The 25,132-nt window shown below is 38.6% G+C and overlaps 2 protein-coding genes across 2 annotated transcripts; one reads left to right on the top strand and one right to left on the bottom strand.

The window, feature by feature from the left end:
* Positions 1 to 724: 724 nt before the first annotated feature.
* LOC106086452 (uncharacterized) lies at positions 725 to 24,175 on the bottom strand. The gene is made up of 4 exons (XM_013251134.2): positions 23,627 to 24,175; positions 23,445 to 23,513; positions 4,893 to 5,018; positions 725 to 2,228 (listed from the first exon to the last, which is right to left on the bottom strand). The coding sequence occupies exons 1-4, from the start codon at positions 23,942 to 23,944 to the stop codon at positions 879 to 881; spliced, it is 1,863 nt and encodes a 620-aa protein (XP_013106588.2). The 5' UTR covers positions 23,945 to 24,175; the 3' UTR covers positions 725 to 878.
* On the top strand, positions 8,442 to 9,288 carry LOC106086453 (sarcotoxin II-1). Its single transcript, XM_013251135.2, has 2 exons — positions 8,442 to 8,648; positions 8,721 to 9,288. The coding sequence occupies exons 1-2, from the start codon at positions 8,485 to 8,487 to the stop codon at positions 9,274 to 9,276; spliced, it is 720 nt and encodes a 239-aa protein (XP_013106589.2). The 5' UTR covers positions 8,442 to 8,484; the 3' UTR covers positions 9,277 to 9,288.
* Positions 24,176 to 25,132: the final 957 nt, after the last annotated feature.

The raw sequence follows: 25,132 nt of genomic DNA on the forward strand, positions 1-25,132 counted from the left end.
ACTTTCCTCGCCATGTTCAAACGAGTGCGAACCTTTGCTGCAACAAGGTAGTGATCCGAATCTATATTTGCTTCACGGATCGATCGTACATCTAACATGCTGGATGAATGCCTTCCATCTATTACAACGTGATCAATTTGGTTCCTCGTGTTTTGATCGGGTGACAGCCATGTGGCTTCTAACAACCATGTTTTTTGCCGCGGTGAAATCTATTAGCCTCAACCCATTGCTGGTCGTTATCTAGTGGAGGCTAAATTTTCCGACAGTCTTCCTTCCCGATCTTCGCATTAAAATCTCCCAGAACGGTTTTAATATCATGGGTGAGGCAGCGGTCTCATTCTCTCTCTAGGCGCTCGTAGAAAATATCCTTGGTCTGTTCGTCTTTGTCTTCCGTCGGGGCATGGGCACAAATAAGGCTGATGTTGAAGAATTTGACTTTTATGCGGATTTGAATATATATTCGTCCGTATATATATATTCGTCCGATTAGGGCTAATATTGCAATAGATATGTCATTTGTTAACCGATTCACAGTTGACATAAAGAACTCCCTTATGACTCCCGACATAGCTGTTGAATTTCATACAAATCGGTTCACATTCAGATATAGACCCATACATGTGGATTAACCGCTTTTCACTTTAAGAGCCTTTGTCATCGTATTTCTTAACAGATTTTCTCTAAAATGTATAAAATATTTATTCAATAATACTTTTTGGCAACATACGATTAACAAAAGATTTTACTACAACGATTAACAAAGGGAAAAAGTTAAGGTAGACTTGTTGGGCGAGCAGAGCGTTATGCTCTTAATAACAATAAGGATTATGGTTTAACCTTGGGGGTGTTTCATTTAAGTTTCCCTCCTTTAGAGTATATTAAAAATTAATTCCTGAATCCGTGCATGGTGATGCGGAAGACAAACTGGAGGATTTCAATGAAATTGTCGAGGCCGTTGAATTGTGGAGTGAGACAAAATCAGAAGTAATCTCATCATCATTCACAGCATCATCTGCAGCAGTGTCAGTGGCATGGTGACAAATGTCATCCTTATCCAAGGATGATTCAATATCATCACTTTTCAGAGGTTCCTCTGGCTCTGGCCTCAAAGCCCGTGGTGGTAGTGATTGTGCCGAGTAGTTGTTATATTTTCGATATGGTCTTTGTCGGTACCAAATTGGCGAAATGCTGTTGGCATTGCGCATCGTTGCAGAGTTGGTGGCCAAAGGACTTGGCGTTGGTTTTAACGTTTCCATGGACTTTCCGCCGCTTGTCGCCATGGCTGTTGGTGTGCTTGTTGGATTAGTGGTTAAATCATTTGACGATAATGAAAAATGCCTGATGCCATTTGAAAACATTTGTTTGCGACAATCAGAATTTGAATTTATGTGGCCCCAGTGCTTATTGTCGGCCGTAGGATGTTGGTGCGACGATGTTGTCATGCCCATCGTCATCATTGGTGACAAGGACAAGTGGTTCGATTCTCTAACAGTTGTTGCAATAAAATTGTCAAATTGATTTGTGTTTGCCTGACATTGACGATGTTGGGTACCGTTTTCCCAAGTATCTGCTGCGGAGTCCTCCAAGACTGTCCTTAGCATCGCACCACCCGTTGAATTGTTAGTGGTTGCCCATGGAGCTGTTGTTGAATTTTCATTTGCAAGATTTTCCATGGAAAATGCTTTGAATTTTAGCAATTTGGTTAAAAATTTATTACAGGTCCTTGATGGCTTTGTATTGTCTTTTTGTATCGCAATCCTTCCTGCAGAATCCGTTGTGTTTCTTTCCTCTTCCCCTTGTTGACTGGTGGCCTGAGCCAATTCCATGGAGGCCGATGATAATGTTTCCTCAGATTTATGAAGTTGTCGTCTTCTCCATGCTGCCGTACATGCCAATGTTGTCTTAACCATCTGTAGTTGTCTATTATGACGTCCAAAGATTTTCTGCCTCACTTTATCTTCGTTGCGGCACAAATTGAACGCATTGGTTATGGCCGTCTGGAGTTGCTCTGCAATTAAAGCCGGTCGTGGATAGTAACGATCACGACACATAGGACAACTTTCGGCACGTATGCGACAATGGACACAAAGCAAGTGACCATTTTGACACTGCATGGCTGGTGGCGTTATGGTATCCAAACATACAGGACATTCCAGGACACTAAGCACACATTGGACGACAGCAGAAAGGCGTTGCAGAGAACGTGGCATGGGAGCAGCACATAAACTCTAAAGTAAAAGAGATTAAAGAAAATTAGAGGATAACTAAGAATAGGTTGTAGGCTAAATAAGTAAAAGCGTGCTAGGTTCGGCAGGGCCGAATCTAGTATACCCTCCACCATGGATCGCAGATACCTAGTTATTTTCCCGGTATTTCTTTATTGTGGTCCGATTGGGACCATAATTGAATTGAATATTGGAGACCTGTAGAAGTTATTGTGAAAAATTTCAGCCACATCGAATAAGATTTGCGCCCTTGAGGGGCTCAAGAAGTAAAATAGGGAGATCTGTTTATAGGGGAGCTCTATCAGACTTTAGACCAATTCAGACCATATTTGACACATATGTTGAAGGTCATGAAAAAGCCGTTGATAAAAATTTCAGCCAAATCGCAAAATAATTGCACCCTCTAGAGACTCAAGAAGTCAATATCCCAGATCGGTTTATATGACAGCTATATCAGGTTCTGAACCGATTGTAACCATACTTAGCACATTAATTGGAAATCATAACAAAATACCTCAGGCAAAATTTCAGTCAAATCGGATAGCAATTGCGCCCTCTAGAGGCTCAAGAAGTCAAGACCCCAGATCGGTTTTATGACAGCTAAATCCGGTTTGACGGTTTTTAAGCATACTAAGCACAGTAGTTGGAAACCGAAACAAAATACCTTATGCAAAATTTCAGCTAAATCGGATAAGAATTGCGCCCTCTAGTGGCTCAAGAAGTCAAGATCCAAGATCGGTTTATATGGCAGCTGCATTCATAACCCGATTTCGCTGAAACTTGGAACAGTGAGCTGTTTTAAGCCTTACGCTATCTTCTTTAAATATAGTCCAGATCGGACAATATTTAGATATAGCTACCATATAAACCGACCTGGCGATTGAGGGTTTTAAGCCCATAAAATCCGCAATTATTATCCGATCTCGCTAAAATTTTAATTAGTGATGTGTTTTAAGCCTCCCAACATGCGACTCTAATATGGTTCAAATCAGACTTTATTTTGATATAGCTGCCGTATACACCGATCTGCCGATTAAGGATCCTATGTCCATGAAATCCGCAATTATTATCTGATTTCGCTAAAATTTTAAATAGTGAGTGGTTTTAAGCCTTCCGAGATGCGACTCGAATATATTTCGGATCGGACAATATTTAGATATAGCTGCCATATAGACCGATCTGCAGATTAAGTGTTTAAAGCCCATAAAAGCTGCTTTTATTACCCAATTTCGATGAAATTTTAACCAGTGACTTGTTTTAAGCCACTTGTTATCCAAACAACATATGGTCCAGATCAGACTTTATTTAGATGTGACTGTAATATAGACCAATCTTTCAATTTATGGTCTTAATCCCATAAAAAGCGGAATTATTGTCCGTTTTCGGTGAAACTGCGACTTATATCAGTTCTCGGGACATGAATGAATTATGTTCCAGACCAGCCCCCATTAGCATATTACTATGAATATGGTGGTGAAATTCTTATAAAAAAGGATGGTTAATTTGTCCATGGTGGTGGGTATCCAATGTTCGTCACGGCCGAACTTATTTTAATTTATTTTATTTTATTTTATTTGTTTTTATTTTATTTTATTTAATTTAATTTAATTTAATTTAATTTAATTTAATTTAATTTAATTTAATTTAATTTAATTTAATTTAATTTAATTTAATTTAATTTAATTTAATTTAATTTAATTTTATTTTATTTCATTTTATTTTATTTTACTTTATTTTATTTCATTTCATTTCATATCATTTCATTTCATTTTATTTTATTTTATTTTATTTTATTTTATTTTATTTTATTTTATTTTATTTTATTTTATTTTATTTTATTTCATTTCATTTTATTTTATTTTATTTTATTTTATTTTATTTTATTTTATTTTATTTTATTTTATTTTATTTTATTTTATTTTATTTTATTTTATTTTATTTTATTTTATTTTATTTTATTTTATTTTATTTTATTTTATTTTATTTTATTTTATTTTATTTTATTTTATTTTATTTTATTTTATTTTATTTTATTTTATTTTATTTTATTTTATTTTATTTTATTTTATTTTATTTTATTTTATTTTATTTTATTTTATTTTATTTTATTTTATTTTATTTTATTTTATTTTATTTTATTTTATTTTATTTTATTTTATTTTATTTTATTTTATTTTATTTTATTTTATTTTATTTTATTTTATTTTATTTTATTTTATTTTATTTTATTTTATTTTATTTTATTTTATTTTATTTTATTTTATTTTATTTTATTTTATTTTATTTTATTTTATTTTATTTTATTTTATTTTATTTTATTTTATTTTATTTTATTTTATTTTATTTTATTTTATTTTATTTTATTTTATTTTATTTTATTTTATTTTATTTTATTTTATTTTATTTTATTTTATTTTATTTTATTTTATTTTATTTTATTTTGTTTTATTTTATTTTATTTTATTTTATTTTATTTTATTTTATTTTATTTTATTTTATTTTATTTTATTTCATATATTTAATTTTTTTTTTTGGTTTTTGTTCGTGATTTTTTGTAGAAAAAAATCCATTATACATATTTTAATTCCTCTTAGCATAACACTCCTTTGTAATGTCACTCACCATTACCTGTCATGCTCACTTACATACAATATCTGATGCACTTACCTCTTGACTACAATCATCGCTGTTGCATTTACTATTCCAGAGTAACAACGTGACTTGGGCTTCTGAGGATTTTACCAATTTTGCAATTTCCGTGATACGCAACCCCAATACATCATAACCATTAACCTGTCCTCAGCACACACACACACACACACACATACAGCCATCAGCAAATATCGACATCGAATGATGGGTGCATATCATCAAAGTCATTGAAAATGGGGCAAATATGAAATGACAGAATTTTTAGCAAAAAAGAAGAAGAAAACAAAATCAGACGTGAGAAAAGAAAATATCAGCACTAAGTAAAAGTATCAAAATCATGCCTCTGTAGCAAGCTTCTCAAAGCAGTTAATGCACTTTATCGTTTAGGTGGGAGCAAAAAAAAATATTGTTAAAATGACATGCTCTCGCTTGCAGCTTGGTGAAAAGTTGTCAATAAATTATAAGCCACTCAAAAATACCAATAGACATAATTTAGGCACACCCACCACCACCCCCAGCAGTGTTATTGACTTTAACACACACACACTCACATACACATACAAACATTTACCATCCACATACTGCAGTCCACCCACAAATCATATAACATTTGAATGTTATTAGCATGTTAGTAGCAATAACAGACTTGTAGCAGTGAACCGTTAAAAACAGCAGTATCTACATTGAAGCACTGTGTTATCAGGCACTGAAAACACTATTATCTGCAAAATGCAACAGTTTTATCAGTGGTGTTTGATTGTTAAAGGAATTTTAGATAGAAATGAGTATGAAATGCAAAACTTTATCAAAAAAAGGTTAAAAAGCGGGAGCTGTGATATTTTTAATGAAATTAAACGCCTATAATTTTTTGTTAAAACGGAAAAATTTAGCTTTATTATAAAGATATGGGTTTGCCTATATTTATACTCTACACCACTACTGTGGTACAGGGTATTATAGTTTAGAGCATTTGGTTATAACACTTGGAAGAAAGAGAGCTAAACCCTTTGATGAGTATATCGATCGACTCTGAATCACTTTCTGATTCGATTTAGCTGTGTCCGTCTTTCTGTCCATGTTATTTTGTCCGCAATTTTCATCCGATCCTCTTGAAATTTGGCACATACATTTTTTTGGCTTAGAGACAAAGCCCACTAAAATTGGAAAGAAGTAAAAAGCCGAACTTTGGATACCCACCACCTCGGGAATATATGTAAACCACCTTTCATCAAAAATCGGTGAAAATTTCATACCTTATGTCCCATATCAGTTATATCAAAATATGTTCCGATTTGAACCAAATACTAAAAGTACACTTGCTATATCTAAAAATAAACCGATCTGAACCATATTCGACACGGATGTCGAAAAGCCTAACATAAGTCACTGTATCAAATTTCAGTGAAATCGGATTATAAATGCGCCTTTTATGGGGCCAAGACCTTAAATCGCGATATCGGTGTATATGGCAGCTATATTCAAATCTGGACCGATCTAGTCCAAATTGAAGAAGGACTTCGAAGAGCCTAACTTACCTCAATGTCTCAAATTTCAGCGATATCGGACAATAAATGCGCCTTTTATGGCCCCAAAACCTAAAACCGAGAAATCGGTCTATTTGACAACTATATTCAAATCTGAACCGATCAGGGCCATATTGCAGAAGTATGTCAAGTGGCTTAACTTAAGTCACTGTACTAAATTTCGGCGACATCGGACAATAAATGTGCCTTTTATAGGCCCAAAACATTAAATAGAGAAATCGGTCTATGTGGCAGCTATATCCAAATCTGAACCGATATTGGCCAAATTGAAGTTAGATGTCGACGGGCCTAAGACAACTCACTGTCCCAAATTTCAGCATAATCGGATAATAAATGTGGCTTTTATGGGCCTAATACCCTAAATCGGAGGATCGGTCTATATGGCAGCTATATCCAAATCTGGGCCGATCTAGTCCAAATTGAAGAAGGACTTCGAAGAGCCTAACTTATCTCAATGTCTCAAATTTCAGCGACATCGGACAATAAATGCGCCTTTTATGGCCCGAAAACCTAAAACCGAGAGATCGGTCTATATGTCAGCTATATCCAAATCTGGACCGATCTGTGCCATATTGCACTGTGCCAAATTTTATTAAAATCGAATAATAAATGTGGCTTTTATGGGCCTAAGACCCTAAACCGGAGGATCGGTCTATATGGCAGCTATATCCAAATCTGTACCGATCTGGGCCAGATTGACGAAGGATATCGAATGGTATAACACAACTCACTGTTCCAAATTTCAGTGAAATCGGATAATAAATGTGGCTTTTATCGCCCTAATACCCTAATTCGGCGGGTCGGTCTATATGGGGCTTTATCAAGATATAGATCCATATAGCCCATCCTGGAACTTAACCTGCTTATGGGCGAAAAACGAATCTGTGCAAAGTTTCAGCTCAATATCTCTATTTTTAAAGACTGTAGAGTGATTTCAACAGACAGACGGACAGATGGACGGACATGTCTAGATGGTCTTAGATTTTTACGCTGATCAAGATTTTATATACTTTATATACTTTTTTGTCCATAAGCAGGTTAAGTTCGAAGATGGGCTATATCGGATTATATATTGGTATAGCCCCCATATAGACCGTTCCGCCGATTTAGGGTCTAAGGGCCATAAAAGCTACACTTATTAACCGATTTTGCTGAAATTTGGTGCAGGGAGTGGTGTTAGGTCCTTCGACATGCTTCGTCAATTTGGCTCAGATCGGTTTAGATTTGGACATAGCTGACATATAGACCGATCCTCCAATTTAGGGTCTTAGGCCCATAAATGCCACATTTATTATCCGATTTTGCTGAAATTTAACCTGTTTATGCACAAAAAACGAATCTGTGCAAAGTTTCAGCCCAATATCTTTATTTTTAAAGACTGTAAAGTGATTTCAACAGACAGACGGACGGACAGGGCTAGATCGTCTTAGATTTTTACGCTGATCAAGATTTTATATACTTTATAGGGTCGGATATGGATATTTCGATGTGTTGCAAATGGAATGACAAAATGAATATACCCCCATCCTTCGGTGGTGGGTATAAAAAAGCCAAAAGTCATTATCCTAATGCCTTCCCCATAGTAGTGCATACCCAATTTGGTGTAGGGTATCAAAAGGTCGACCTTGCCCTACTTTTGTTTCAATCAGTTATGTAAAGATTTATCTGGACAATCTTAAGGTAATTTCCAAAACAAACCTTTCGGATTGTCTTATCATCTAAAGAATTCAAAATACTTTTGCGATCTCAAATTTCCAACTATACAAAAAACCAACATTTTATGGAAAACCCAAATTCCATTCTTTAGTTTTCTTTTGATTGCTTGAGCAGATTTATGTTGCAGACGGGGATTTTCTCATTTGGCAAACATCAATGCTATGGCAATCTCTATACTTTGTCAGTGGGATCTCCCTACGCCTCCATAGGGGGAATCCCTCATCATGTTGCACAGATAACTGATAAGAAAATTTTTTCATCTCAATGTATATAAACACATGAAAAACAGCCAAAGAGTATCATTTGAATTTATAAAAGTTTGCAGACAAATAGGGGGAAAAAAAATCATGAAGACAATTCATTTCATGGCAATCTGTTTCGGCATGGTGACCATTGCTATAGCTTATCCACAAAGGGCTCAAATTCAAAGGCTGCCATACTACCACCCACCGCCATTTGTAGCAGACCCCACACATCGCCTTAGGAGATCAGCAGATAATGTGCCCTTAAGGTAGGTGTATTTTTTTTAAAAAAGTCTATCTTTGCTTATTTAATGTCTTATCCTTATCTGTTTTTTTTTTAGCAAAGGCGTTTCGATAACCTCTAACTCTGCCTCGGGAAATATTTATTCGGGAACCTCAAATAAAGTGGGAGCAACAGTAACCCAAAGTCAAACTCATTTTCCTTCGGGGAAAATTGCAGAGGGCTCAAGTGGCTCCATTGATTGGTCCAATGCGCATGGGGTGGGAGCCTCCGTTAGCAGGGACATAAATAAAGGCGTCAGTGATACTTTTAGCAAATCCTTGAATGTGAATCTCTTTCAAAATGACAACAATCGCCTGGATGCCATCTATTCGCAATCGCATATCAAACAGGACAATGGCTTCAAGTTTGATAGAACAAGTGGCAATCTTAATTGGTCTAATGCGGGTGGGCATGGTGCCAATGCAGGACTCTCACGTTTCGAGGGATTTGGCAAGCAAGCCACGGTGGGAGCTCATACCAATCTGTTTACCTCCAATGATGGTAACACGCGCATCAATGCTTATGGGAGTGGTTCAAAATGGCTCAGTGGTCCTATGGAGAATCGCCAGGAATTTGGTGTTGGCATAAGCGGGAGTCATAGTTTTTGTGGTTAATTTTAAGGATGCTTTAGATTAATATTTAAAAATGTATAAAAAAATATTTAGAATTTTGTTGTTAACATAAATATAATTATGAACAAGTAAAAGCGTGCTAAGATCGGCCGGGCCGTATCTTAGGAACCCACCACCATGGATTCTGCTAAAAATTTATACAAAATAAATCAAGTTGTAGAGCATAAATTTATCCAATATACCTAACTTTTGTCAAACCAGCAAAAATTAAAGGTTCTAGGAACCGAACAAGGATGATCGAGACACAGGTTTACATGGGAGATATAACGGTTTCTTGACCGATTTAGACCGTACTTTGCACAGTTGTTGGAAATCATAACAGAACACTATGTGCAACATTTTAGACAGATCGGACAAAAATTGAGGCTTCCAGAGGCTCAAGAAGTCAAATCGGGACATCGGTTTATATGGCAGCTATATCAGGTTATAGACTGATTTGGCCCGTAATCGGCACAGTTGTTGGAAGTCGTAATAGAACCGCATGAAAATTTCAGCAAAATTGGACGAAAATTGCGACTTGTAAGGACTCAAGAAGTCAAATCGGGAGATCGGTTTATATGGGAGATATACCAGGTTTTGGATCGATTTAAACCGTACCGACTTAAACCATAGCACAGTTGTTGGAAGTCATATCAGAACATTGCGCGCATCCAGGGGCTCAAGAAGTCAAATAGGGAGATCGGTTTATATGGGCGCTATATCAGGTTGTGGACACATTTGAACCGTATTTGGCACAGTTGTTGGAAATCGCAACAGAACACCGAATGCAAAATTTAAGACAAATCGATCAAAAATTGCGACTCGTAAGGACTCAAGAAGTCAAATCGGGAGATCGGTGTATATGGGAGCTATACCAGGTTATGGACCGATGTAAACCGTACCGATTTAAAGCCCAGTTGTTGAAAGCCATATCAGAACATTGCGTGCAAAATTTTAGCCGAATCGGACAAACCTTGCGGCTTCCATCGGATGAAGAATTCAATTCGGGAGATCGGTTTATATGGGAGCTATATCTAAAGCTGAACCGATATGATCCATTTGCAATCCCTAGCGACCTACTTCAATATTTAGTAAAATTTGCAAATTTTTCCCATGAACATTCCACTTAGGAACAGGGGCAAACTTCTCACATATTAATGAGTGCAGTCCGATTCAAGTTTAAGCTCAATGATAAGGGGCCTCCTTTTTATAGCCGAGTCCGAACGGCGTGCCGCAGTGCGACACCTCTTTGGAGAGAAGTTTTATATGGCATAGTACCTCACAAATGTTGCCAGCATTAGGAGGGGAAAACCACCGCTGAAAATTTTTTCTGATGGTCTCGCCAGGATTCGAACCCAGGCGTTCAGCGTCATAGGCGGACATGCTAACCTCTACGGTGGCCTCCAGTATATTTATTTAGTATCAGTGCCAAAATTTCAAGCGGCTAGCTCTACGCGTTCGACCGTTATTGTGATTTGCATAGTCGGACGGACATGGCTAGATCGACTTAGAACGTCGAGATGATCAAGAATATAAATACTTTATGGGATGTTAGACGAATATTTCAGGGTGTTACAAACGGAATGACTAGATTTGTTAACCCCCATCCCACGGTGGTGAGTATAAAAGGAAACCTTGAAAAAGAAAAACAAACCACCATAGGATGGTTGCTATATTAACCTACTGGGTATATGGGTATCAAATGAAAGATATTGGAAAATACGAAATACGAATGTGGTGTTAAAGTTTGGGTCTAAGTACCCATTGGGTCGACCCAACCCCAAAATTCCCCCAAACAGACATATTGGATGTGCATGTCAATACGGGCCTCAAATGAAAGGCATTCGAGAGTAGATTACGAATTTGGCATAGAAAATCAGATCTATATATAGGGCGTCACACTACCCTCCAAAAACACCTTAAATGCACATATGACCCATCATGACCATATGCCACTTGGTTTTCTTGTTTGTACCGTAGAATCGAAAACGGCTGAAACGATTTTCTTAAAATGTTCACAGATTGTGTAAGATTGTCTGGAAGGAAACATGGGCTAAATCATTTTTAGATATGGGATGGGGCGGTCTCTTCCCCCTAACCCAACAGTGCCAACCAAAAGTGGACCGATATGCACAATATGGGTATCAAATGAAAGGTATTGGAGACTAGAAAAAGAACATCGTATTAAAATGCGGGTCCTCCGCAACACAAAAACTCATCTAAACAGATATATTCGACGTTCATGTCAATATGGCCCTCAAATGAAAAGTATTCGTGACTAGATTACAAATATGGCATACAAAAATTAGGTCCAAGTAATGAGAGGTCACAGATGGGCATATAAGCCGTTCCTATATGCGACTCAAATGACAGGTATTTGGGAATAGGTTGTGGGTGTTCAAATCCAGATGGCGCTTTTCTTTTCAAAAATAAGTCAAATAGGTTGATTGACTCATTATGACAATATGGGAGTCAAATCAAAGGTATTTGAGAGCAGAAAACGAATTTGAATCCAATTTTGAAGCCAAGTGTTTGCGGGTACGCCTTAAAGCACCCCCTAAACCGAACTTCATCTCCGATTATGGCAAAAAGGCGCTCAAATCAACGGTATTTGGGAGTAAAGATCGAATTTGGTATCTATTTTCATGGCAAAGTGCCGGGGGCCTCCTTCGCCCCAAAACATTTCCAAACTGTTCATATTTACCGCCCATGGCAATATGGGGCTCACATTAAATAGATTTGGGAGTACAGATCCGCAAAAAGTAATTGCGGATTTTTCATATAGTCGGCGTTGAAAAATTTTTTCACAGCTTTTGAGTCTGTAATTGTATTCTTTCTTCTGTCAGTTATCAGCTGTTACTTTTAGCTTGCTTTAGAAAAAAAGTGTAAAAAAAGTATATTTGATTAAATTTCATTCTAAGTTTTATTAAAAATGCAATTACTTTCTTTTAAAAAATCCGCAATTACTTTTTGGGCAACCCAATATATTTATTTCGAAATGTCTGAGTGCCATCCCTCCTCTAAACAGCACTTCATAAATATGGTTTCTTTGTTGGGGTCGGGTGTCTCGGGGGCCGTCAAAAACCTGCCAAATGGGTGTATAGACCAATCACGACAACATAGAGCTCAAACGAAAGGTGCTTGAGAGAAAAAAAAAAAACGAAATTAAAGAACCATGTGTTTGGGGAACTGCACCACCCAAAAAAACACCTCCCCATTATATAAAAGCTATTTGATACCCATTTTCGGGACAAAGACCTTGGGGTTCATCCCACCCTCAAACAGAATTTATTTACCCATCATGCCATTATGGGGCTCATATCAAATGTGTTGCAAAGTAGAGTACGAAGCGCATATTTACATTAAGGGCCAAGTTTCTCTCTAAACTGGAAATATTTACTCATACGATAATATAGGACTCAAAAGAAAAGTATTTGGGACTGGAGTAAAAATTTACCCAGGAACCGAGAAGGGGCACACTTCTCACACATCAATGAAAGCTTTCCGATTCAAGTTTAAACTCAATGATATCAGACTTTTCTACATGACCATGCATGGCAAATGTCGCCAGTATTAAGAGGGAATCATCAACGCTTTAAATTTTGTACGATGTTATCGCCAGGATTTGAACGCAGACGTTCAGCTTTATAGGCGGTTATAGGTTACAGTGGCACAAATTCGTTATACACATTCAGGGCGAAGTGTCCCAAACCTAAAAAGATATTAAAGAGTTAAAGAAGGCGCAGCGCAGCGGAGCGGTCCCGGTTCGGTTAGTAGCTCCCATATAAACCAATCTCTCGATTTCACTATATGTAGCGTCTAGAAGCCGCAGTTTTTGACCGATTTGCCCAAAGTTTTGCATGTGTGATTGAAATCGGCCCGATTTCTCGATTATCCTTGTTGGGTTTCTAGAAGCTTTCATTTTCGCCTGGTTCAAAAGAAATTTAATGCGTAGAATAAAATATTGGGTTGCCCAAAAAGTAATTGCGGATTTTTCATATAGTCGGCGTTGACAAATTTTTTAACAGCTTGTGACTCTGTAATTGCATTCTTTCTTCTGTCAGTTATCAGCTGTTACTTTTAGCTTGCTTTAGAAAAAAAGTGTTAAAAAAATTATATTTGATTAAAGTTCATTCTAAGTTTTATTAAAAATGCATTTACTTTCTTTTAAAAAATCCGCAATTACTTTTTGGGCAACCCAATAATATACATTTTCTTACGCAGAATCTATGGTGGTGGGTTTCAAAGATTCGGCCTGGCCAAACTTAGCATCTTTTTACTTGTTTATCTATACATCTTTAATGAGTTTAACTTTGAATTATCATGTTTCTATTTGTTTTGTAGGACATAAGTATTAAGTAATAATTTTGCCCCCACCCCCTCATTTTTGTTCACTGGTTACAATAATTGTCTAAAGCAATTCATAACTTGTCACCAAATCGCACTTTGAGTTGTACTTTAGAGATTTTATTGTTCTTTGCCTTTGTTGTGTGGATTGCTAATGAGATTTTCGAAAATGATAAATGTACGAATAAATATTTATTTAATGAACAACAGTTTAAATACAATTTTAGTAGTTTAAAGGCGATGATTTTTAAAATATTCTATTTAATTTGAAACTCGTATACACAACGAAGTATGCACAGTGCTTTAAAATAGAAAAAAAAACAAGTAAAAGTGTGGTAAGTTCGGCCGGGATGAATCTTATATACCTTCCACCATGGATCGCATTTGTCGAGTTCTATGCGCGGTATCTCTTTTTAGGCAAACAAATGATAAACGGAAAGAATTGCTATGTCATTGGAACAATATTAAGCTATGGTTCATTTCGAACCATAATTGAACTGAATATTGGAGAGCATAGTAGAAGTCATTGTGTAAAATTTCAGCCAAATCTAGTAAGAATTGCGCACTTTAGGAGCTGAAGAAGTAAGATCGGTTTGTAGGGGAGCTGTATTAGGCTATAAACCGATTCACCCCATATTCGACACGTATGTTTAAAGTCATGAGAGAAGCTATTGTACAAAATTTCAGGCTCAAGAAGTCAAGACCGCAGATCGGTTTATATGGCAAACGTGGACCTATATAGCCCATTTACAATCCCAACTGACCTACACTAATAAGAAGTATTTGTGCACAATTTCAAGTTGTTAGCTTTACTCCTTCGAAAGTTAGCGTGCTTTCGACAGACAGACGTACGGACGGACATGGCTAGTTCGACGCTTGGCATGGAGTCACAGCAGAAGTCTTTGCGCCAAATATTAGTCAAATAGGGTGAAAAATGAGACTTCTATGGGCTCAAAAAGTCAAATCCGATGATCGGTTTGCATGTCCGCCATAAGTCGCTGTTAAAAATTTCAGCAAAATCGGATAATGACAGAACGTACATCGGGACATCAATCCAAGTATGATCCAATCTGCACTATATTCGTGGAGTATGTAGGAGTTTAACATAGCTCACATTACATTATTTCAGCAAAATTGGGGAATAAATATGCTATTTATGGGTGAACGACCTTCAGTCGGGAGAACAGTCTATATGGGGGCTATGCACAAAAATGTTCCAATCTAAACCATACTCGACACGAAGTTTGAAGTGTAAAACACAAGTCACTGCGTTAAACTTTTATGGGCCTGAAACCTTAATTTGGGTGATCGGTCTATTTGGGGAGTATATTCAAATTTATAGGCCAATTTAAACCATATTCGAAAAGGGTGTTGAGGTTCCTTACATAAATCATAGTGCCAAATTTCAGTCAAATTGGGTAATAAATGAAGCTTTTATGAGATACTAAATCGAGTAATCGGTCTATCTTGGGGCAATAATAGGACATTAAAATGTCGGGGATCTTAATACAGGTCATTGTGCCAAATTTCTTCGAAATCGAGTAATAAATGTGGCTTTTATGGCCCTAGAACGTTCAGGAGATCATAATGTAAGGTAAGGTTACGTTAGGTTAAAGTAGCAGTCTGCCATCAGACTCACCTAGATGTTTTTGTCCATTGTGATACCACAGAAGCAGGAGATGGAAGATGCCATCCAGTTCCTACCGTTAAATCATGCAACATCGCTGTGAAAGACCAACAACTTGCGTATTTTCGCATCCGCTTAATCAGACAATTTCTCAAAGAAATAATAACCTAAGGTGGAACTCCTTTAGATTGCTAGTACGAGACACCCACATATAGTGCCTCTTCTTCCTCGACGTTCTCAAAGCTTCTGCAAAATGTTGTTACTGGCAACCTCCAGTCTGTTAGCATGTTATCCGATCAGACAGTGACCTGTCATGTTGGACACAATAACTTAGACGTCTGTTCTTACCGATGACAGAATGACGAGTAATAAATGTGGCTTTTATGGCCCTAGAACGTTCAGGAGATCATAATGTAAGGTAAGGTTACGTTAGGTTAAAGTAGCAGTCTGCCATCAGACTCACCTAGATGTTTTTGTCCATTGTGATACCACAGAAGCAGGAGATGGAAGATGCCATCCAGTTCCTACCGTTAAATCATGCAACATCGCTGTGAAAGACCAACAACTTGCGTATTTTCGCATCCGCTTAATCAGACAATTTCTCAAAGAAATAATAACCTAAGGTGGAACTCCTTTAGATTGCTAGTACGAGACACCCACATATAGTGCCTCTTCTTCCTCGACGTTCTCAAAGCTTCTGCAAAATGTTGTTACTGGCAACCTCCAGTCTGTTAGCATGTTATCCGATCAGACAGTGACCTGTCATGTTGGACACAATAACTTAGACGTCTGTTCTTACCGATGACAGCAAAGCGGTACACTTCAAGTCTAGATTGCACCACATAAATTCGGAATGCTCACAACCCACACACATTTTTTTTTTTTTTTCATTATTTTAGCAGATGTTTTTATTTAAAAAGTCTGCTTTCCCTCTTTCAGCAAACAAAAACTGTTGATTTAGCAAACAGTTTTGCGGTTTTGAATACAAGATTTCGTTGAGTATAATCTCGCAAGCTTGTCCGCTTAACAACTCCCTGAGATATCTCTGTGGCTCCCAGAATAGGTGAATTTTAAACTGCTTAGCCATCTCGTCAAGAGATCTGCGACAGTCGAGGGCGGTATTGAATTCAGAAATACGTTGTCTAGGGATTTAATTACTAGATGTCTATATAACTTCTATTATCAGGGATATCGTAGTTCCAATCGGTTCTGTTAAGAATATTGATACAGTATTTTTTATCAAAAAGCGGCTAAGGTACGTTGTAATCCACATATACTGGAACATCGGGGATTGAATCAAGGATAACACAGTGTCCGTAGGTGCCGCATGACTAAAGAGAAAGCTCCCTTAACCTCACCGCAGTGGTAGAAGCAATTTGCCTCACCACAATGTCCAGAAGCATTAGGTTAGGTTGAAAAAGGGTGCAGGTATTAATCCGCTCCACGCCACTATGGACATACACCATACGCCAGTAGTCGGCTTGCTGTGAGCTCTAAAAACTATAAAGTAACCTCTAAAAGAAAATTTTAAGTTAGGAATTCCGTGTTACTTACAAAATCCTTATTTGTTTTCAATACCACACGCCTAAGTTGGTTCATATTTGGTATTTTGTCCCCATCTAAGTGCCATTATCTCTTAGACGCGAGAGCCGGGCAATGGAAATGCTCTAACATCTTATCATTTTCCCCGCATGCCCTATACATGCTATCACTTGTCGCACCGATTTTACACAAGTGAGCTCGTGGTTCTATGTGTCCCGTTATGATACCAACCGTTACCGTTATGATAGCTATACTGACGTCCTTCTTACATCCCTTCAGTAATAGTCTCGTCTTCTCACGATCTGGAACCCCACAGGATTTTCGCCGTCCGTTCGCCGTCGTTTTGCTGCTCCACAATGTTGCATGCGCATTCGTCGCCCACTCCCTTAACTCGGACTGCGTCGTCCCGAAAGGCTTCGGGTTATTTCCCGAACTCCTTTCCCCCTTACTCCTTTATGGTCCGGCACCCAAACGCTTCGGATTTTGCCATCCTCAGAAAAGGCGTTAATCTCCTTCTTACACTGCAAGACTGTTCGTGACCTTACCTTTTTACATTCTACTTCAAGGTTCATCTCAGGTATCCTTCCAAGTTTCCTATCGTCGTCTCGATTATACCGCAATGGTATGAGCTGCTCCCATCCTCAATTCATTCTCCTATCATAGCCGAAGTGGCTGCCTCATACTTAATCTGTATATCAATGGGTCGGATATCTAGAATAGTCTCCAGTGCCCTAGTGGGTGCGGTCTTCATCGCTCTGATTATGAAAAGACAACATGTTCTCTGAACCTGTTGTATGGTCCTTATGTTGCACTTTTTCTCCATAGCAGTCCACCAAACTACTGAGGCGTAAGTAAGTATTGGTCTTATCACGCTCCTGTAGAGCCAGTGGACTATCCTCGAATTCAGGCCCCATTTTGAGCCTACGACCCGTCTACATAGTGCCCAACATCTGTGAGCCTTCTCAGTACGCTCCTGAATGTGACACTTCCAATTCAGTTTCTTGTCCAAGATCACACCTAAGTATTTGACCTTGTCAGATATCCAAATCGTCTTATTGAGAAAAAGTGGTACAATACGCTTTCGGCCCTTCTGCATAGCTCGTTCGGATCCTTACCCCTTAGAAGTATTAAAACATCGTCTTCGTAGCAGACGTGTTCAAATCCCTCCTCAGTCAGCATCCGTAATAGGTTATTTATGGTGGTCACTCATAGGAGTGGCGATAAAATGCCCCTCCTAGGGGTGACAACCATAAATGACTCATTACGGATGCTGACTGAGGAGGGATTTGAACCACGTCTGCCATGCTGACAATGTTATAATACTAGGTAGGAGCGAAGCACTACCTAAAACTCCTTCCGATCTATGGGTCACGGCACCCGGTTGAAAACGTAACTTCACGCCGAGCTTATGCTCTACCCGCGATTTGGGTACAAACCACAACCTCCACGTTGCTCTCCACTGGGATCCCACCATTGTCAGGCTGAAACCGAAGTTCCAGGGGCTCCTGACACCCGTGATAGAAGATTAAAGATTACGTCTCAGACATCGTAGCCCTAAAAGAAAAGCTACGAGAAACAATAATGGGCAAACGCCGCAGCCTCAACATGGGCAAGGCAGGTGCCAGGCCATGTCATGCGCAGCACCAAGTCAACCGGTCCCGCCACTACAGCAACACCTCGTCATGGATAACTAGCGTGTATTCATGCCTCCACAAAGTCTTGTCCGTCTCCTCATAAATACCTCCCACCAGGTGCCACTGTAGGTAACTTGTATCTCCTGCTGAAAAGAACAACTTCCGTCTTGCATGGATTTGCTTTTAGTTCACTTCCGGTAGCTCACTTCGCCGCGGTTCATAGCCTGATATAGCCCTCATATAAAACGATCAATATTTGGCCTCTTGAAATTTTGCACAGATACTTAATATTGATGCAGGTCGTCGGGGATTGCAAATGGGCCATATCGGTTCAGATTTAGATATATCTCCCATATAAACCGATCTCCCGATCTGATTTCTTGAGCCGCTGGAAGCCGGAATTTCTGTTCGATTTGGCTGAAACTTTGCATGTAGTGTTCTGTTATGACCTCCAACTGTTCCAAGTACGGTCTAAATCGGTTCATAATCTAATATAGCGGTCCATAACAAGTAAAAAGGCGTTAAGTTCGGCCCGGCCTCTGGTATCTATATAAACCACCTTTCGTCATAATCCGGTGAAAAATGCACAATGTATGTACTCATAGCAGCTTTGTCGAAATATGGTCCGATGTGGACCCAATTCGACACGGATATTGAGAGGTCTAATAAGTACAAGTCATTGTTCAATTTGGTAGAGCAAAATATTGGTCTTTTTGGTAGCCATATCCAAATGTAAAACGATCTGAACCATATACGACACGAATGTCGAAAAGCCTAACATAAGTGACTGTTTCAAATTTCAGCGAAATCGGATTAAAAATGAGCTTTTTATAAGGCCAAGACTTTAAATCGAGAGATCGGTCTATATGGCAGCTATGTCCAAATCTGGACCTATCTGGGCCAAATTGACGAAGGATGTCGAGGGGCCTAACATAACTCACTGTCCCAAATTTCAGCAAAATCGGATAATAAATGTGGCTTTTATGGGCCTAAGACCCTAAATCGGAGGATCGGATAGGGCCTAACAAGGGCCCATCAACATCTTTCTTCAATTTGGCATAGATCGGCCTAGATTTGAATATAGCTGCCATATAGACCGATCCTCCGATTTAGGGTCTTAGGCCCTCCACCATAGGATGGGGGTACACTAATTTCGTCATTCTGTTTGTAATTACTCGATATATTCGTCTGAGACCCCATAAAGTATATATATTCTTGATCGTCGCGACATTTTATGTCGATCTAGCCATGTCCGTCCGTCTGTCCGTCCGTCCGTCCGTCCGTCTGTCCGTCCGTCCGTCCTTCTGTCCGTCCGTCTGTCTGTCTGTCGAAAGCACGCTAACTTCCGAAGGAGTAAAGCTATCCGCTTGAAATTTTGCACAAATACTTCTTATTAGTGTATGTCGGTTGGTATTGTAAATGGGCCATATCGGTCCATGTTTTGATATAGCAGCCATATGGCTGCTATATCATCATAATCCGGTGATCGGTTTATATAAACCGATCTTGGGTCTTAACTTCTTGAGCCTCTAGTGTGCGCAATTCTTATTCGATTGGAATGAAATTTTCCACGACGAGTTTTGTTATCATATCCAATAATTGCGCCAAGAATGGTTCAAATCGGTCCATAACCTGATATAGCTGCCATATAAACCGATCTTGGGTCTTGACTTCTTGAGCTTCTTGAGTCCGCTATTCTTATCCGATTGGAATGAAATTTGCACGAAGTATTTTGTTATGATATCCAACAATTGTGCCAGGTATGGTTCAAATCGGTCTACAACCTGATATAGCTGCCATATAAACCGATCTTGGGTCTTGACTTCTTGAGGCCCTAGAGGGCGCAATTCTTATACGATTTGAATGAATTTTTGCACGAAGTATTTTGTTATGATATCCAACAACTGTGCAAAGTATGGTTCAAATCGGTCCATAACCTGATATAGCTGTCATATAAACAGATCTGGGGGCTAGACTTCTTGAGCTTCTGGAGGGCGCAATTCCAATCCGATTTGGCTGAAATTTTGCATGACGTATTTTATTCTTACTTTCAACAACTGTGTTAAATAAGGTTCAAATCGGTTCGTAACCCGATATAGCTGCCATATAAACCGACCTGGTATCTTGACTTCTTGAGCATCTAGAGGTCGCAATTATTATCCGATTTCCCTGAAATTTTGTACGACGGATCCTCTCATGACCATCAACATGCGTGTTTATCATGGTCTGAATCGGTCTACAGACCGATACAGCTCCCATATAAATCGATCTCTCTATTTTACTTCTTGAGCCCCCAAAGGGCGCAATTCTTATTCGAATTGGCTGACATTTTACACAGGTCTCCATTTTATAATTTAATTGTGGTCCAAACCAGACCATATCTTAATATCGATCTAATAGCAGAGCAAATCTTTCCTTACATACTTTTTACCTAAGAAGAGATGCCGGGAAAAGAACTCGAAACAAGTAAAAGCGTGCTAAGTTCGGCCGGGCCGAATCTTACATACCCTCCACCATGGATCGCATTTGTCGAGTTCTTTTCCCGGCATCTCTTCTTAGGCAAAAAAAGGATATAAGAAAAGATTTGCTCTGCTATTAAGGCGATATCAAGATCCGGTCCGGTTTGGACCACAATTAAATTATATGTTGGAGACCTGTGTAAAATGTCAGCCAATTCGAATAAGAATTGCGCCCTTTGTGGGCTCAAGAAGTAAAATAGAGAGATCGATTTATATGGGAGCTGTATCGGGCTATATACCGATTCAGACCATAATAAACACGTATGTTAATGGTCATGAGAGAATCCGTCGTACAAAATTTCAGGCAAATCGGATAATAATTGCGACCTCTAGAGGCTCAAGAAGTCAAGATCCCAGATCGGTTTATATGGCAGCTATATCAGGTTATGAACCGAATTGAACCATATTTGGCACAGTTGTTGGATATCATAACAAAATACTACGTGCCAAAATTCATTCAAATTGGATAAGAATTGCGCCCTCTAGAGGCTCAAGAAGTCAAGACCCAAGATCGGTTTATTGACAGCTATATAAGGTTATGGACCGATTTGAACCATACTTGGCACAGTTGTTGGATATCGTAACAAAACACGTCGTGCAAAATTTCATTCCAATCGGATAAGAATTGCGCACTCTAGAGGCTCAAGAAGTTAAGACCCAAGATCGGTTTATATGACAGCTATATCAGGTTATGAACCGATTTGAACCATACTTGGCACAGTTGTTGGATGTCATAACAAAACACGTCGTGCAAAATTTCATCCCAATCGGATAAGAATTGCGCACTCTAGAGGCTCAAGAAGTCAAAACCCCGGATCGGTGTATATGGCAGCTATATCAGGTTATGGACCGATTTGAACAATACTTGGCACAGTTGTTGGATATAATAACAAAACACGTCGTGCAAAATTTCATTCCAATCGGATAAGAATTGCGCACTCTAGAGGCTCAAGAAGTCAAGACCCAAGATCGGTTTATATGACAGCTATATCAGGTTATGAACCGATTTGAACCATACTTGGCACAGTTGTTGGATGTCATAACAAAACACGTCGTGCAAAATTTCATCCCAATCGGATAAGAATTGCGCACTCTAGAGGCTCAAGAAGTCAAGACCCATGATCGGTTTATATGGCAGCTATATCAAAACATGGACCGATATGGCCCATTTACAATACCAACCGACCTACACTAATAAGAAGTATTTGTGCAAAATTTCAAGCGGCTAGCTTTACTCCTTCGGAAGTTAGCGTGCTTTCGACAGACAGACGGACGGACGGACGGACGGACGGACGGACAGACGGACGGACATGGCTAGATCGACATAAAATTTCACGACGATCAAGAATATATATACTTTATGGGGTCTCAGACGAATATTTCGAGTAGTTACAAACAGAATGACGAAATTAGTATACCCCCCATCTTATGGTGGAGGGTATAAAAAGCGATCCATGGTGGAGGGTATATAATATTCGGCCCGGCCGAACTTAGCACGCTTTTACTTGTTAAAGACTATAGCTTGATTTCAACAGACAGACGGACGGACATGGCTAGATCGTCTTAGATTTTTAAGCTGATCAAGAATATCTATACTTTATAATGTCGGAAATGGATATTTCGATGTGTTGCAAACGGTTATACCCACCACCTTCGGTGCCTTTGCCTTTTACTTTATTTTGTACAAATTTATAGCAGAATCCTTCGGTGGTGGGTTCGCAAGATTCGGCCCTGCCGAACTTAGCACACTTTTTTTTGTTTAGCCTCTAGATGGCGCAGTTCTTATCCTATTTTGCTGAAACGGAAACCGTTCATAACAAGATATAGCTTCGGTATAAACAGATTTTCCGATTTTACTTCTTGGACCCGCAATTCTTATCCGATTTGTGCAATTTGGCCCGGACGAACTTGGCACACTTTTACTTGTTTAGCCTCTAGATGGCGCAGTTCTTATCCTATTTTGCTGAAACGGAAACCGTCCATAACAAGACATAGCTTCCGTATAAACAGATTTTCCGATTTTACTTCTTGGAACCGCAATTCTTATGCAATGCCTTCTGATATGGTCGCCGACATCCAAATCAAGTATGGTCCGAGGCGGTTCATAACCTGATGTAGCTACAATAGCATAGCAATTCTTACCCATTATCGTTTTTTTTTTTGCCTATAAAGGGATGCCGGGCAAAGAACCTGACAAATGCGATCCATGGTGTAGGGTATCTAAGATTCGACCCGGCCAAACTTAGCACTCTTAGACTGGTTTTGAATTTTAATTTTTTTTTTGTCTATAAATCTCTTTTACAAAACTTGATTACCAAAATCAAATAATCGTTACAACCATTCAACGACGTAAATCAATGTTACAAAAGTATATACAAACCATTTTAATGTATAAAAGCGAAACGCTAAGTGCATTCATTTTCACCCACCACCAACAACAACAGCAACAACAAAAAAGTGTTGTAAAAATATTGGCTTAAAGCCAAAGATAAACATACTGACCTCTAAAACACAATCACCAACTTGTAGGCCAATTTGTGCAGCCGGTGTAAAACAATCAACGCCACTGACCTAGAGCGGATAGACAAGAGGGAATGCAGAGAGGGTTAACAGAGGGTTGATAAAAGTAAAACCGAAATATTTTTAATGCTACAAGAAGTGGTTGGTTTGAAGTCATTACCCACCCATGGATAGGGATCCCATTTGGTGCGTGTCAAATGAAAGCCACACGAACCATTGGGAGTTTTATCGATGCGCAGTAGACGCACCACAGACTCATAATGATCATCTTCAGCATCGTCATCATCAGTATTATGATCATTACTATGATGTTGATGCTGCTCTTTTTGCCCCTCAGCAGTGATCTTTGAACTACGCTGCCTTTTGAAACCCGTATGCAGTTTCAGATTCTGCTCACTTTTGACTTTTATTTCACTGTCCATATGGCACATAGTTTTCATTTTAATTGACAACAATTCTACATTGTTTTGTTCGCTGATCATGACTTTAGATTTTGTATTTTTTTTATTTTCCTTATGAATTGGCTATTTGAATTGAAGTTTTGTGCGACACCAGGGAGCGATCGATACGAGAAGAAATCAAGAAATCTTTTCAAGGGGTCGCCGGTATGATTTATTTGTTTATTTTATTTTATGATTTTTTGTTGTCGTAGTATCTCTCGACAATGTTTCACAATCCGTTGTCTCTGAAACAGACGTGTTTCAGCAGCGCGTTTGTGGGGTCGACTGATTGTGTTTTTTTCGTTTTAATGGCTACATTTCTTGGCATCAACTAACTTACCGTGGTAGCAAGTAGTAGAGATGGGCAAGTGAGTGGGGTTTAGAAGTGTTAATCATGCAGTCTAACTAGTTAAGAAGGTTAATAAAGCCAGTGTTTGTCACTCTATCATATAATGCCCAGCAAAAAATGTCGCCAGTGGAAACACAAAATTTAAATCAAGTGGAAGTCAAAAACGTGATTTTCTCACTTCTGATGGTACACAGTGGTTTCAAAACTAAAAATCTTGGAAATAATTCTATAACATCTAGAGCACTTCCCATCACTAACAGAATAATAAATTGTGTCTGCATGAGGGGCAGTTAATCCCGACCAATCAACCAAGTGCAAAACAACGAAAAAGGCGTTAAGTTCGGCCGGGCCGAACTTTGGATAACCAACACCTCGGGTATATACATAAACCTCCTTTTGTCTGAATCCGGTGAAAAATGCATAATTTATGCCCCCATAGCAGCTTTATCGAAATATAGTCCGATTTGGACCAAAGTCGACATGGATTTTGAGTGGCCTAATAAGTACAAGTTAAATTTTGCAGAACAAAATATTGATCTTTTTGATAGCCATATCCAAATATAGATCGATCTGAACCATATAAGACACGGGTGTCGAAAAGCCCAACATAAGTCACTGTGTCAAATTTGAGCGAAATCGGGTTATAAATGTGTCTTTTATGGGGCCAAGACTTTAAATCCAGAGATTGGTCTATATGGCAGCTATATCCAAAGCAGAACCGATTTGGGCCAAATTGAAAAAGGATGTCGAAGGCGCAAACACAACTCACTGTCCCAAATTTCGGCGAAATCGGGCAATTAATGCGACTTCTGTGAGCCCAAGACCTTAAATCGAGAGATCGGTCTATATGGCAGCTATAACCAATTCTGGGCCGATCTGTG

The sequence above is a fragment of the Stomoxys calcitrans genome, chromosome 2 (genome assembly GCF_963082655.1).
Source record: "Stomoxys calcitrans chromosome 2, idStoCalc2.1, whole genome shotgun sequence".
NCBI classification, from domain to species: Eukaryota; Metazoa; Arthropoda; class Insecta; order Diptera; family Muscidae; genus Stomoxys; species Stomoxys calcitrans.

Bases quoted from the DNA above. Each gene is read 5' to 3' on its own strand.
- LOC106086453 (XM_013251135.2), top strand. From the start codon at position 8,485: ATGAAGACAATTCATTTCATGGCAATCTGTTTCGGCATGGTGACCATT. The intron at 8,649-8,720 runs GTAGGTGTATTT...TTTTTTTTTTAG, and splicing joins GCAGATAATGTGCCCTTAAG to CAAAGGCGTTTCGATAACCT.
- LOC106086452 (XM_013251134.2), bottom strand. From the start codon at position 23,944: ATGATCAGCGAACAAAACAATGTAGAATTGTTGTCAATTAAAATGAAA. The intron at 5,019-23,444 runs GTCAGTATGTTT...TGCTGAGGACAG, and splicing joins TTGGTGATTGTGTTTTAGAG to GTTAATGGTTATGATGTATT. The intron at 2,229-4,892 runs GTAAGTGCATCA...CTTTTACTTTAG, and splicing joins GCGATGATTGTAGTCAAGAG to AGTTTATGTGCTGCTCCCAT.